General features: G+C 46.9%; 1 protein-coding gene across 1 annotated transcript in view; it reads right to left on the reverse strand.

The window, feature by feature from the left end:
* Nucleotides 1–1,136: 1,136 nt before the first annotated feature.
* Nucleotides 1,137–16,477, reverse strand: part of cfap46 (cilia and flagella associated protein 46) — a gene marked incomplete at both ends in the record, with an annotated part of 104,263 nt that continues 88,922 nt past the window's right edge. Inside the window, one exon of the mRNA XM_083658604.1 lies at nt 1,137–1,168. Within this exon, the coding sequence (XP_083514730.1) occupies nt 1,137–1,168 (32 nt within the window). The remainder of the gene's footprint in view (nt 1,169–16,477) is intronic.

Here is a 16,477-nt window from a genome sequence, read left to right on the forward strand (position 1 = left end):
TCTCAGTGGATGTTTGGTGATTTCAAAATTTGATTGTGATTTCATGGGAAAACAAATTCTTGTGATTTCTTAGAGAAGGCGGCAAATGCTGTATTCACTGTGAGACCAATCTGGGGAACAGTTCCACTTATTTCACACTAAATAAAAAAGTATATATGATTGTATACTGGATACTGTTGGCTCGCTCGGAGCATTTAAATAAAGAAATAAATAGATAAATAAATAGATGCACCACAACAGAGTAGACAACTTCATGCTGTTTTGATCAAACTGTACGTTAAAGTACAATGGAATGTCAGTGTATAGACCCTTTTCACAGGGGCCATTTTGTGTCGAAAAGGCAGGGTAAACACAGGTGCAAGCAAAACACTAATGAGGGTTTCCAACTTCCATGATTGGAATTTGGAAATCCTCATTAGTGTGTTGCTTGCACCTGTGTTTACCCTGCCTTTTCGACACAAAATGGCCCCCGTGAAAAGGGTCTATTGTAACTGAAGCGTAACACTGAACAGGGCACACACCATGGTCACTGCACTGCATGTCACTTGTGCATATGGCCAACTTGATTCAGAAAACTGAAATGTCAGACCCTCCTCAGGTGATGGTGCAGAGCATCTTACCAGACCTCCACACCGTGGGGTGGGGGCGTGGCCTCTCCTCTGAGGGGGCAGACTCAAGAGGCCAGCCTCTTCTTGTCACTGTGTTGTACAGCCTGTCCGATCTTCTCCACTGCTGCTTCACGCTGGTTGAGCTGCACCTGCTGCTCTGCACTGTTCTCCCTCGCCTGTGAAGCTACGAGAGGACAACATACATGGGCTAGCTACAGTAGCCGGCTAATGCTAAAGTGTAGATAAATTGCTTGCGCGGCTATGCTAATTTGTCGGGCCGGGTCGGGCTTGGGCTTCAACCATTCTTCAACTTACTACGGTTGGGTCGGGTTTGAATTTTCAGGCCCTCCCGTCTCATGCATTGTTAAGCTGTGTTCTTCACTCCTGTGTGGTCCAGGCTTCTAGCCTGGTATCCAGTCCCATAATGAATCACAGGTGTCAGCACTCCATAATGAAGGATTCATATGGTGCTGGATACCAGGCTTCAGCATTACCACATAAGGTGCTGGTCAACTTTATCGTCAGCCTCTACAGCCACACTGGCTCCACACTCATTTTCTCTGAGAGAACAAACAGCAACAGTTATTGTGACACATAGTCTAACATCTGGTCTGGAGCAAGATGCCTGGAAGTTTAGAGAGGCAAAGTGGAACGTCACTTCCTGCTTCAGCACTGTACCAGAGATTTTCATCCGCCATTTATTTTCCCATAGATATTTGGTAAAATGCTTATAAAATAGTTTTACTTCGTCGAACGAAACGGTTCAGCCAACGCTATAATCGGGAGAGACCATAGAACATTTTACTCGGACCAAAACTTAAAAAACAACATCGAAAAAATATTTTCTTTAAACCCGCATTTTTTTTAACGTTTTGGTCCCAGTGAAATGTTATGCGATCTCTCCTGTTTCTAAATATATCTGTACCGTTTGGTTTGAAGCAGTAAAACTATTATTATACGCATTTTACAAAATGTGTATGGGAAAATAAATGGCGGATGAAAATCTCTGGTACAGTGCTGAAGCAGGAAGTAGCGGTCACTTTGCCTCTCTATTGGGATTCAAAGGCCTATGCCAGCAATCAACAGATACAATGAACTAAGGGAGGCCTCCCCACAGCCTATGGAGACTAGTTAACAAAATAAAAGAAGCAATCACAGCACTGGCTGGAGAACACTGAGAGGCAGTAGGAGCCTCTCTACAGATGAGATTAGACTTATTAGAATTAATTTCCAGAACACATCCTTATTTAATTATTTAGATTTTATTAGTTTATTTCTCGCAGTTAGTTGTATGACTGCGTCTGCTCATACGCCACTTGAACTGAGCTGGAGATTTAGATACCTTCGTGATGCGATTTGATGTTTTGACAACGCAGCATTGGCATGGGCATATGTGTTCAAGTAACCTGGAGAGCAAGAGGCCTAACAGCACCCAAACTGAATGGGAAGATCAAGATAATTGGAAAAATGTCAAAAGAAAGCTAGCACGAAGAAAGCTAGCCATTAGCTGTGCTTCAACATGCCCTTCAGCAGTCAAAAGGCAGCAGACGTGCATTGCCCATTAAATTGCCCTGCTCTCTTGACATGGTAATGTCCTTGTGCATTAGTTAGCCGCAGCCTTTATGGAATATGAACATATTTCCTGCCCGTGATATTCATGCGCTGACTACTTTGACAACAAAAGGGAAACATCCGAGGCTACTACTTATACAAGATGTTCGACCTTGGGTCACATCCACTGTGCGAGCATTGGGCCACGCAAGAACACATTTTGAAATATAAAACAGCGGTTAATTTAATGATACGTTTCTTCTTCTTTTTTTTATCCATTTAAGGGGATATTATGTGAAATGTTGACAAGTTATTATTACATTATCTGCCTGTTATTATTAGCCTACATTATCGCTCCCATGCTACTATAAGGAAACAAAACCGCTACGCATACAGTGTAGCAGCACAGCATAGTAAATAATACTTCAAACCCTTGTATTGCATGTTTGTATTCCTGGCATTGGAATAAATCTTTGTAGACATCTGCTACAGATAACTGTCCGCTGTTTGACTGCAGGGACACAAAATGACATTTAAACCGGTTTTCGTGGTGTTAAAGTTATTACCCTATTATAATAATTATTATTAGCGGTGAACGGGAGAGCTGTGCACAGAGAAAGCGGAATATCCCTGAGACTCTCCTCTTTTTGGAAATATTTGCTAAGGTAGGACGGTGAAACGGAGAAAAATCTTCTACAATATTGGTAACACTCTTATTTGGATACGCCGCCTATAGCGATACAAAGTAGGCTATTTGCAATATTGCAACATTGACATTCACCAATTCAACTGTTTCCCTTTTGTCTACTGTAGATGTTTCTGTTTGGTTCCTGTTCCACACACCTGATTCTCATCACCTGGAGCTAGAATCTGTTCTCATGAACTGTGATACTCTATAGATAATCTGTTATTTTATATTTTATTTTGTGAATTGTTGAATGTCAATTAAAGCTGTTGAAATGTTAATACTTTGTAGACTACCTGTAGGGGGCCTGTCCAAATAAAGTGTTACCCAATTATTTATTAATTTGTTTATAGCCTACTCATTAAATGGTAAATATACCGGTTTTATCCAAAGCGCTTTACAATCAGTAGGTACATTTACCCATTCATACACTGATGGCGGCAGGCTACCACGCAGGGTGCTGGCACACCATCAGGAGAAATTTGGGGTTCAGTATCTTGCCCAAGGACACTTCGACATGCGGACTGGGGGGAATCGAACCACCGACCTCTTTTATCCAGTGGTGGACGACCCGCTCTACCTCCTGAGCTACAGCCGCCCTCATTAAAGATTAGATCTAGCCTTAATGTCAGCAAAAATTTGTCCAAGATGCACACACACACACAAACACACACTTCATGTGGGAAAGAAAAGACGCATATCAAAATAACATAAGTATAAGTATAAAATGCCCTATCTTGGTGACAGGAAAAAAAGAATAATGTCCAAACAGGCAAAAACAAACAAAAACGGTGGGCTCGCCTTGGCTTTGACACTGTGCATCAAGAGTCAAATGTCAAACTTAATTTCGGGCAATTTAATTTCTTCAAAGCGAAACCCACCACTGGCAATCAGTAGCAGGTGAAGAAGGCTAAACATCTCAAATGATAGGCTAGTTTTGAATTGGGCACACATAGCAACAACAAAAAGAGTACAGGGAGCATTTCAATTAGAAGATGCAAACGGCAGTGGAGAGAAGTCCTTTAGCCAGATTTCAGACCCAGAGCCTTGCAGCACAAGTGGAATACTAATGCCTGGTAATCACAGTGGGGCAGACACATCCATTAGCCTATTTCAGATGTGTGTGTGTTTGTTATCTAAGCCTCTTTGGGCCATCCAATTATTGTTTACAAGTCTCTTACAGGGTGTGGAGACTGCATCATTTTCCAATTTGTCTTCAAATTCTAGAGGCTGTTGGCATATCACTGCAGCATTGCACGTTCTCGCTCTATTCTAGACGCATATTTATCCCTGGGGACTACATTGGAAACATATATTTTTAAGACTTCAATAGAGAGGCAAAGTGACCGCCTACTTCCTGCTTCAGCACTGTACCAGAGATTTTCATCCGCCATTTATTTCCCCATAGACATTTCATAAAATGCTTATAATAGTTTTACTTGTTCAAACCAAACGGTTCAGATATATATAGAAACAGGAGAAAGCACATAACATTTCACTCGGACCCCCCAAAAAATTGCGGATTTAAAGAAAATATTTTTTCAATGTAGTTTTTTATGTTTTGGTCTGAGTGAAATGTTCTATCTATGGTCTCTCCCGATTCTAAATATAGCTGAACCGTTTGGTTTGACGAAGTAAAACTGTTTTTATAAGCATTTTACGAAATGTCTATGGGAAAATAAATGGCGGATACAAATCTCTGGTACAGTGCTGAAGCAGGAAGTAGGCGGTCACTTTGCCTCTATATGATATCCCCTGTCTGCTACATCTGTATTTCAAGCTGCATGCTCCTTTTTGCTCAAAATAAAACCATTAAATCATGAATTTAGATTATACTGTATCAAACAGCACAATATCAAAAGCATGATGCATCGCTACAGAGTAACAGTTGTAGTAAATATTTGCATTGACACATCATTGAAACAGTGAAACAAGTACACGATGTCTAAAGAGGTCCTGTTGTCACCATATGATGGAATCAGAACGGTGAGAAGTGTCTGTCCTACAAATCTTATCTCAGGAAACAGAAGGCCTCCACAGAACAACAGGGTGGAGTATGGGAAGTGGTGGAACTCACGTGTGAAGCTCACTATATATATATAATGACTTTGTGTTTTTGCAATAAACCAGACCAATTATCTATCCAGCGAGAGTGGGTGTCTTTCTGAGAAGGTTGATTCAGGTTGTACCGTCACTTATAAATGTCACTTAGAAGAAGCTGTATAGTAGTGTTAGTGATGAAGGTCACAACATAATGGTACTGACGAGGTGCAACAATGCAATGCAGAAGTAATTTCCCCTGACGACAGTGCACCACACACATTCTAATGTGCAATTTGAGCAGAGTTCAGCTCGAGTTAGCTTCAAATTATCCTTTGAGCTTATTTAGCATTGTATTATTTTTGTGGTTTTATATCATTTCATTTTTCTATGTCTTTATATAGGCTATGTCTTCTTCTTTTTTAAATTCTGTTAATGCTTTCATTGTCGTAAGGCGTACTGAACTTGGTGTGATGTTGCACTTTAAATACATTTGTACTTGACTATATTCTAACGGTTAGAATATAGTCAAGTACAAATATGTCTTTTAGAATCTAACCTCTGACAGGATTTCATTGTAGAAGTGCTATTACATCACGTCTTTGAACCCAGCACTTGCAGTAGGCCTACGGTAACTGATAACACTAGTTTTAAAACTGTGTATATTTAGAGGACAGTGCACCGCGGCCGGCAGCAAGTGCCAAAAGCAATGAGAGGCACATACTGAACACAGAAGGGAAAGCGCTACCGTTTGTCAGGCCAGATCAAGGCAGCATCGCTGGCTGTTGCCGGTGGCTCAGGTTGAAGAGAAAAGACTCCAGCTGGGACCCAAAGCAGGCGGGCCGATCAATCACATCAATAGCCGTTGTACTAGATACAGTAGCTTGGGTGGTGGTATGACGGGGTTGTCATACTGCCTTTAGCTGCTGCTGATACAGCTGTTATCCCTGTAGCTATTGGATTTTTTTTGCTCTTTACAGGGACAATGAACAGAAACGGTCCCGCAATTAGCGAGGGAGCTTAAAACAGAGTTACAGTTACAGTGTAAATCCGGCACGTATACAACTCTAGTACATAAACAAAATACAACACACATCACATACCAAGTCAGATAAAAAGCTGCACTGCTTGGTATTGGGGGTTAATGATTACATGATTGTTGGGATTTCAGTTCTAGTTTAAAACTGGTCAAATTAGGGCTTTTATCTGATACTACACGTTGTAGAGTTCCAGATGTTTGTAGCTCAAGCTGGAAAAAGCTGATGGGCCAAATTCAGCGCACCGAAGGTGCACTACACAGTTGCCTCTGGTGGAGGCTCTTGTTTGTCTGATGTTGTCTGAACACAGTGAAGCAAATTCTTTCAGAGGAGGAGGAGCAAGATTATATTATAATTATATATATATTCTTTTATGTTAAACAGGTGTTTGCATGGTGCATCCCAGTGGCTCAGCGGGTAGCACGCGTAGTCGCGTACCACCTTCGCGCGGCCGACCAGGGTTCGAATCCAACCCAGGTGTTGCATAATTGACAAAATTATCAAAAGTCAGCAGGTTATACTTAGAAATGATATGATATGATATGATATATCCTCTCACTTAGTGGGCAACAAGCCAGTTAGTGAGCTTTGAAGACCTTCCTTCTCAGCACTCAGGGAGCAAATGAGTTGTCTACAGTAGGACAGTGTTTCTCCTTGAGGGGGTTCCAGAGGGTCTCCAGCAAAAAGGGGAATCATTTATTTTCACTATAACTCCATCCATAAGTAACACCATCACAGAATGTATGACTATTTTGGGGTTTCATACACTTTCTGTAATAAAACAGCTAAGAGCAAAAATCCTATCAGATGAGGGGGAGCCTGTGACAAAATCTGATCAAATGAGGGGTCCATGGTCTAACTTGTGTGTCAGTTTAGGGGTCCTTGATGTGGAAAAAGTTTGAGAACCACTGGCCTAGGAACCTACCACCTGTCTGGTGGTATGGAGATTGACGGAGGTTGTAATTTTGGCTAGGTACAAGGAGGATGAAGGATGAAGGTTGGCTTGGTAACTCCAAACACTAAGAACATCTGCCTGCAAAGCCAGTCAGACAAACAATGAAGGACCTTTATGATGTCTCCAGTAAACAAAACAACAAAACCGTGAGCTTCGCCAAGGAGGGATGGTCAGCATAAATCAGCACACTGTCTAGGGCGGCAGGGTTAGCATGCCGGCCGCTCGCGGCGTGGTTAGCATGCAGACCGCTCGCGGCGTGGTTAGCATGCCGAGCGCTCAGGCCTTGAATACAGAAGTAGAAGCTCCACGGATGCTCCAGATAGCTACAGTACATCAATCAACGCCACTTATCAGAGTGGCTTTGGGACACAGTCACAGCGCTCGTCATTGGGCTTCCACATGGGGCAGCAGACTCTCGCTTGCCGCATTAATTCCAAAGGCCGTCTCCGCCCGGCACTGACCTGACATGAACTTAGTGGCACTCTGGGGTGAGAAAATACCTCTTCCTTTTTTAAAGATCTTTTTTTTTATCTTGCCTTCATGTTATGTGTGAAACTACTGTCAAAGCATGGATAAAGCCAACCATGCAAACCATCTGTATTTCCCAACTCTCATGTAGAAACTGCTTGAGGTGTTGGTTAAAGGTATAGCCTCAGCAAGTGGGGCATCGGTAAGAATGAGGACGACCAGAGGAACATATTCCAAGGGTTTTATTTAGAAAGATTCCTTGGTGTGTGATGGAATATCCGACAGGTGTAGATTGATGTAAACAGATGATACAGATGATTTTACCTAAACACAAAAAGGTATTAACAAAGGTTTCAAACGAACAAGGGAAAACTTCAACTGTAAAGTAATAATACATCTAATTCAAATATACAAAAGGAAATAACTAACTATAACAAGACTTACTGGCAATGATGCATCTGCACATTGGTGAACATCAAGGGAAGGCCAAAGCAGCCTCCTCCACTGCTGTCTGGAGCCTACTGAGCCTCACCCAATCAGCGGTCCTTTATTGAGCCCAGGTGCGGCCCAATCAGGGCCCCAGGTGTGACTGATCAGGTGAGGCTGAGCTGGTGGGGGGATTTTGTACAGCCGCCCCTCAAATATAGCATTATATTTGATAAATAAACTCAGGTCAGGGTCCAGAAAATCCAGGGTTAGCTGTAGGAGGAAAGGCTGCCATACATCACCCAAGGGAGATGGGCGTCCCGCCGCCCCATGAAAAACAAGTTTTGGGTTCACAGGCTGGTCAGGCAGGATGGCTGAAGGGCACCACGGGTCCGGAGGGCGTCCAGGGGGCAGGCCAGTAGGGTGGAGCAACCCTGGACGATGGCCCAGACGCTGATGACACAGGTAGCAGCACCCTTCCGGAGGCCGACCTGGATGCTGGTGGTGGAATGGTGCCACGGTAGGTCGGCGCCGAGGGATGGGTGCCAAGGGAGCGGATGGAGGTGCGGGGGCCACCCGAGCAGGAGGTCTAGGTGGCACTGGGGCTAGAGCCGGGGGGGCCACCGGTGCAGGGGGCACCGGGACTGGTGCCAGGGGGGCCACCAGGGCTGGCGGTGCGGGGGGCACCAGGACTGGCGGTGCGGGGGGCACCGGAACTGACGGTGCGGGGGGCACCAGAGCTGACGGTGCGGGGGGCACCGGTACTGGCAGTGCGGGGGGCACCGGGACTGGTGGTGCGGGGGGCACCGGAACTGGCAGTGCGGGGGGCACTGGGACTGACGGTGCCCCCCGCACCACCAGTCCCAGTGCCCCCCGCACTGCTAGTTCCGGTGCCCCCCGCACCACCAGTCCGGTTGGCCCCCCTGGCTCCAGTCCCAGTGCCCCCCGCACTGCCAGTTCCGGTGCCCCCCGCACCGCCAGTCCCGGTGGCCCCCCTGGCTCCAGTCCCAGTGCCCCCCGCACTGCCAGTTCCGGTGCCCCCCGCACCGCCAGTCCCGGTGGCCCCCCTGGCTCCAGTCCCAGTGCCCCCCGCACTGCCAGTTCCGGTGCTCCTCGCACCGCCAGTCCCGGTGGCCCCCCTGGCTCCAGTCCCAGTGCCCCCCGCACTGCCAGTTCCGGTGCCCCCCGCACCGCCAGTCCCGGTGGCCCCCCTGGCTCCAGTCCCAGTGCCCCCTGCACTGCCAGTTCCGGTGCCCCCCGCACCGCCAGTCCCGGTGGCCCCCCTGGCTCCAGTCCCAGTGCCCCCCGCACTGCCAGTTCCGGTGCCCCCCGCACCGCCAGTCCCGGTGGCCCCCCTGGCTCCAGTCCCAGTGCCCCCCGCACTGCCAGTTCCGGTGCCCCCCGCACCACCAGTCCGGTTGGCCCCCCTGGCTCCAGTCCCAGTGCCCCCCGCACTGCCAGTTCCGGTGGCCCCCCTGGCTCCAGTCCCAGTGCCCCCCGCACTGCCAGTTCCGGTGCCCCCCGCACCGCCAGTCCCGGTGGCCCCCCTGGCTCTAGTCCCAGTGCCCCCTGCACTGCCAGTCCCGGTGCCCCCCGCACCGCCAGTCCCGGTGGCCCCCCTGGCTCCAGTCCCAGTGCCCCCCGCACTGCCAGTTCCGGTGCCCCCCGCACCGCCAGTCCCGGTGGCCCCCCTGGCTCTAGTCCTGGTGCCCCCTGCACTGCCAGTCCCGGTGCCCCCCACACCGCCAGTCCCGGTGGCCCCCCTGGCTCCAGTCCCAGTGCCCTCCGCACTGCCAGTTCCGGTGCCCCCCGCACCGCCAGTCCCGGTGGCCCCCCTGGCTCTAGTCCCAGTGCCCCCTGCACTGCCAGTCCCGGTGCCCCCCGCACCGCCAGTCCCGGTGGCCCCCCTGGCTCCAGTCCCAGTGCCCCCTGCACTGCCAGTACCGGTGCCCCCCGCACCGTCAGTTCCGGTGCCCCCCGCACCGCCAGTCCTGGTGCCCCCCGCACCGCCAGCCCTGGTGGCCCCCCTGGCACCAGTCCCGGTGCCCCCTGCACCGGTGGCCCCCCCGGCTCTAGCCCCAGTGCCACCTAGACCTCCTGCTCGGGTGGCCCCCGCACCTCCATCCGCTCCCTTGGCACCCATCCCTCGGCGCCGACCTACCGTGGCACCATTCCACCACCAGCATCCAGGTCGGCCTCCGGAAGGGTGCTGCTACCTGTGTCATCAGCGTCTGGGCCATCGTCCAGGGTTGCTCCACCCTACTGGCCTGCCCCCTGGACGCCCTCCGGACCCGTGGTGCCCTTCAGCCATCCTGCCTGACCAGCCTGTGAACCCAAAACTTGTTTTTCATGGGGCGGCGGGACGCCCATCTCCCTTGGGTGATGTATGGCAGCCTTTCCTCCTACAGCTAACCCTGGATTTTCTGGACCCTGACCTGAGTTTATTTATCCGCCCATCTCCCTTGGGTGATGTATGGCAGCCTTTCCTCCTACAGCTAACCCTGGATTTTCTGGACCCTGACCTGAGTTTATTTATCAAATATAATGCTATATTTGAGGGGCGGCTGTACAAAATCCCCCCACCAGCTCAGCCTCACCCAATCAGCCACACCTGGGCCCTGATTGGGCCGCACCTGGGCTCAATAAAGGACGGCTGATTGGGTCAGGCTCAGTAGGCTCCAGACAGCAGTGGAGGAGGCTGTGTTGTCCTTCCCTTGATGGTCACCAATGGGCAGATGCATCATTGCCAGTAAGTCTTGTTATAGTTAGTCATTTCCTTTGTATATTTGAATTAGATGTATTATTACTTTACAGTTGAAGTTTTCCCTTGTTCGTTTGAAACCTTTGTTAATACCTTTTTGTGTTTAGGTAAAATCATCTGTATCATCTGTTTACATCAATCTACACCTGTCGGATATTCCATCACACACCAAGGAATCTGTCTAAATAAAACCCTTGGCATATGTTCCTCTGGTCCTCCTCATTCTTACCGATGCCCCACTTGCTGAGGCTATACCTTTAACCAACACCTCAAGCAGTTTCTACACACACTACTTGTACTTTATGAACATATGAACATGTACCACCATGACACATGACAATTAGTAGTGATGGAGTAGTACCTCTGTCTGTGGATGGTCTACTGGGCCCCCCTCTCCTCAGCTCTCCTGGCTGCTCCAGCCTGAGGTAAATGTGCTGCAGAGTGAAGAGCTCACTCTCACCTACACACATGCAAAATGCAAAGGTCAGACTGTAGAAGAGCCTCCTCAGGCCAGGGTTCTCCCTCTCTTCTCAGAACAAACACAATGATACAGTAGCGTGCACCTATGGCTCTGTAATAAAGTGCTCTACATCTTCACAATCAGTATCCACCACTACACTGTGCTGAATGTAATTCTTCTGATGAAGCAGTGTGTTCGACAAGCTTTTAGACGAAGCAATGCTGGGATTCATATATCTAGATCAAAAACAGCTCCAGGCTGTTCTCCCTTTCACAAAATGTATACCGTGGCGAAGGGCACATTTCATTTGAAGACGAAGGAAAAGAGGCGATTTGATTGGTCATTATGACAATGCCAGCTCCTACCACACATAATGTATTCCTGCTAATCCCACCCCAATTCCAGCCAACATTACCAAACATCATTCGCTATATGGCCTGTGCACCATGTGCCATATGCTTCATGAAAATAGAGCCCACAATAATAAGTGTCTACAAATGGAAGTGTGTGTGTGTGTGTGTGTGTGTGTGTGTGTGTGTGTGTGTGTGTGTGTGTGTGTGTGTGTGTGTGTGTGTGTGTGTGTGTGAGCCCGTGTGTGTGTGTGTGTAAGTGTGCCCAAGTGTGCTTGAACTTTGGAAGCAGAACATCGAGTGAGACAGACATCTGTTGGCTGCCCAGAGGGGTGAAAGCCAAGTGCTCCCTTGGTGAACAGGCAGAAGAAGCCACACTGCTGAGGCAGACAGACAGACAGACAGGCAGGCAGACAGACAGGCAGGCAGACAGTCAGTCAAGTCAGTCAGTCCAGGGCAGAGGAGGCAGGAAAGCGGCAGCGACTTGCCCTGAAAGTCATCAGCCCAAGAACAAGCTGTTCCGACCTCAGCGAGGCACACATGATCTGACATCATAATTTCTTGAATGTTGTTTCATAATCAGTAATATTGTTCCCATGGCTGGAGCGCGGTGGCACTGCTGCAGCCACTGTGTGTCTGCCGTCTAATCTCATTATCGATGTCTGATCGGAGACACGGGGAAACGCCGGCCGTGCGCTCAACATAAACAAATCTATAGGACGCTGAATGTTGCTACGGAGCGGGCATACGTTTCTGTGACAAAATCAATAGAGATTTGTCCTCGTAAAAGCCAATGAGATGAGACTTGAGCCCTTCATATTGCTCTGAAATATCAAACATGTATTGCTCTTAAACAGAATACTAGTCTAAAAGGTCACTCCATAGGGTCATACATAAATTAGAAACAGAATAAGAATAAAATGTCATATTTGATCAAGGACAAAATGCTCATTCAGGAGAGTAAAATACCAATTTCTTTATCCTTCTGCTGGACCTGAGCATGACCAGTATCCTTCATTACCTCTGTCCGCTTCAGTACTCTGCAATGTGGCTCTGTGGTTCCCACGCGTCTTTGAGGAGGGTTCACCTCAACACACGCACACAAAGAGAAGGTTCAGCTCAACACACACACACACAAAGAGAAGGTTCAGCTCAACACACACACACACAAAGAGAAGGTTCAGCTCAACGCACGCACACAAAGAGAAGGTTCAGCTCAACACACACACAAAGAGAAGGTTCAGCTCAACACACGCACACACAAAGAGAAGGTTCAGCTCAACACACACACACACACACAAAGAGAAGGTTCAGCTCAACACATGCACACAAAGAGAAGGTTCAGCTCAACACACGCACACACAAAGAGAAGGTTCAGCTCAACACACACACACACACACAAAGAGAAGGTTCAGCTCAACACACACACACAAAGAGAAGGTTCAGCTCAACACACGCACACAAAGAGAAGGTTCAGCTCAACACACACACACAAAGAGAAGGTTCAGCTCAACACACACACACAAAGAGAAGGTTCAGCTCAACACACACACACAAAGAGAAGGTTCAGCTCAACACACACACACAAAGAGAAGGTTCAGCTTAACACACGCACACAAAGAGAAGGTTCAGCTCAACACACACACACAAAGAGAAGGTTCAGCTCAACACACACACACAAAGAGAAGGTTCAGCTCAACACACACACACAAAGAGAAGGTTCAGCTCAACACACACACACAAAGAGAAGGTTCAGCTCAACACACACACACAAAGAGAAGGTTCAGCTCAACACACACACACACACACAAAGAGAAGGTTCACCTCAACACACGCACACAAAGAGAAGGTTCAGCTCAACACACACACACACAAAGAGAAGGTTCAGCTCAACACATGCACACAAAGAGAAGGTTCAGCTCAACGCACACACACAAAGAGAAGGTTCAGCTCAACACACACACACACAAAGAGAAGGTTCAGCTTAACACACGCACAAAGAGAAGGTTCAGCTCAACACACACACACACAAAGAGAAGGTTCAGCTCAACACACACACACAAAGAGAAGGTTCAGCTCAACACACACACACACAAAGAGAAGGTTCAGCTCAACACACACACGCACAAAGAGAAGGTTCAGCTCAACACACACACACAAAGAGAAGGTTCAGCTCAACACACACACACAAAGAGAAGGTTCAGCTCAACACACACACACAAAGAGAAGGTTCAGCTCAACACACACACACACAAAGAGAAGGTTCAGCTCAACACAGACACACAAAGAGAAGGTTCAGCTCAACACACACACACAAAGAGAAGGTTCAGCTTAACACACGCACACAAAGAGAAGGTTCAGCTCAACACACACACACACACAAAGAGAAGGTTCACCTCAACACACACACACAAAGAGAAGGTTCAGCTCAACACACACACACAAAGAGAAGGTTCAGCTCAACACACACACACAAAGAGAAGGTTCAGCTCAACACACACACACAAAGAGAAGGTTCAGCTCAACACACACACACACACACAAAGAGAAGGTTCACCTCAACACACGCACACAAAGAGAAGGTTCAGCTCAACACACACACACACAAAGAGAAGGTTCAGCTCAACACATGCACACAAAGAGAAGGTTCAGCTCAACGCACACACACAAAGAGAAGGTTCAGCTCAACGCACACACACAAAGAGAAGGTTCAGCTCAACACACACACACACAAAGAGAAGGTTCAGCTCAACACACGCACACAAAGAGAAGGTTCAGCTCAACACACACACACAAAGAGAAGGTTCAGCTCAACACACACACAAAGAGAAGGTTCAGCTCAACACACGCACACACAAAGAGAAGGTTCAGCTCAACACACACACACAAAGAGAAGGTTCAGCTCAACACACACACACACAAAGAGAAGGTTCAGCTCAACACACACACACAAAGAGAAGGTTCAGCTCAACACACACACACAAAGAGAAGGTTCAGCTCAACACACACACACAAAGACAAGGTTCAGCTCAACACAGACACACAAACAAGGTTCAGCTCAACACACACACACAAAGAGAAGGTTCAGCTTAACACACACACACACAAAGAGAAGGTTCAGCTCAACACACACACACAAAGAGAAGGTTCAGCTCAACACACACACACAAAGAGAAGGTTCAGCTCAACACAGACACACAAACAAGGTTCAGCTCAACACACACACACAAAGAGAAGGTTCAGCTCAACACAGACACACAAACAAGGTTCAGCTCAACACACACACACAAAGAGAAGGTTCAGCTTAACACACGCAAACAAAGAGAAGGTTCAGCTCAACACACGCACACAAAGAGAAGGTTCAGCTCAACACACGCACACAAAGAGAAGGTTCAGCTTAACACACGCACAAAGAGAAAGAGAGAAAGTGAGAGATAGGGAGAGAGGGGGAGGGGATTACTAGATTACTAGAATTAAGCAACTAATTCAGGATTTCTCGTGTTATTCCCGTGTCTAAAAATGGCAGAACATTTATGAACACAAAAATCTTACTAGCAAAGCCAGAGAATTCAGTCTATAATAAGTAACATCGTTAATATGTATATCTTGGCACTGCTTAATTTACATCTGATTTTGTCAAATCAGATTTTTTTTTTTTTTTTTTTAAACACCTCAATAAGCTTAACTGTAGGCCTACTGTCAAAGTGACCTTGTGGCAAAAATAATCTTTGCCAAATGAAGCAGAACAAATTGTCTCCATTCTGAAATTGGATCAAAACTGATGGATTGGGATGGATTTTCAAACCCCATCTTCTAATTTCAAGTGTAACTGGTTTAAGTAGACTCTAATTACATTTTGTAGCACAAGAACAGGCAGGAATACAATTAATTGGTATCCACATTTACAACATAAATAGGGCAGCATTTTAAACCCGAGGTCACATCGTTCTTACAGTAAGAATATTTAGAACATATTTCACCCATCCACACGTCACAAAGGGTGTGTTTACCAGGAATCCTTTGATTAAAATTCAGTGGAATATACTGCAACAGCAAATATTGAAAAATGGAGGATTACAAGCTTATGGATGCATTGCATAATCTGATAACCACATCCCCTAAAGTCGAATTAGCAACCACAAATCCATTTAATTAAATTTGTTTGAGTCCCATTTAATTGAGAGTGTGAATCATGACTTCTCTTAACTGGAGTAAAGTGATGACGTCTGGTGGGTTTTATGTTGACACGGCATGTCAAAATGAGAGTTGAGTGCACCCTTACATAGTAGCAACTTTCAAAATGAACAAGTGAACAGCTCTACAAAAATACAATCTCTGGGTTTAAAAACATTTTTTTTCTTTTCTTTTTACTTCATTTGCTGCATTTTTCTCATCAGACACTATATATTCTTGACATCAACTTACCACAAAACACAACCTGCCTGTTTCAGTTGAGGTCTTTTGGTAAAACTCCTTGGACTTGTCCATGATGATACCTCAAAGCAATGATTTCAGAGAACTAATGTCTGGGATGACTCTTGATAGCAGCAGCCCTCTGAGTCCCAACACCACTGGTCTCCATGTAATCAGAAGAACTTGCATACAGCACAGTAGATGCCAGATAAGAGACTAAACATCTCAGCATTATTTATGCATGAAAACACCACTGACAAAGCTCGAGTAAACATTCATAAATAGGAAGCATAATCATAACGGGACTGGTGACTGATAGCAGGACGATTAAGTTGACTCAAAGTTTACCCCACTACCGGTCAAGGTCTCTTCTTGTGGAGCCCGCACAGCGGGCGAGACCTCGAGCGCAAGCCAACGAGGCACTAGTAGAGATGAGCGCTGCCAGTTGAGCAGGTGAGCACGCGCAGTGTGCGAGGCAGCGAGGGAAGCTAGGAGCGTGCAATATTTCTAGTCCTGGTGATTGACACTGAGTAGACTCACTATAACCTTCACATACTGACAGTGTCAACCGCTGGCACAGCTTCCCCACCAGAAAGAGCACAATACCAGTTTACTCGTGTTTTTACATGGTAGCCTACTCTGCGTTATTCCTGCCAGTAACATTGCTACTTTAATAACATACAGATCCTTTCCAAAAAATTTGAATATCATGGAATATTTCCT

The sequence above is a fragment of the Poromitra crassiceps genome (assembly GCF_964638095.1).
Source record: "Poromitra crassiceps genome assembly, chromosome: 22".
Lineage (NCBI taxonomy): Eukaryota > Metazoa > Chordata > Actinopteri > Beryciformes > Melamphaidae > Poromitra > Poromitra crassiceps.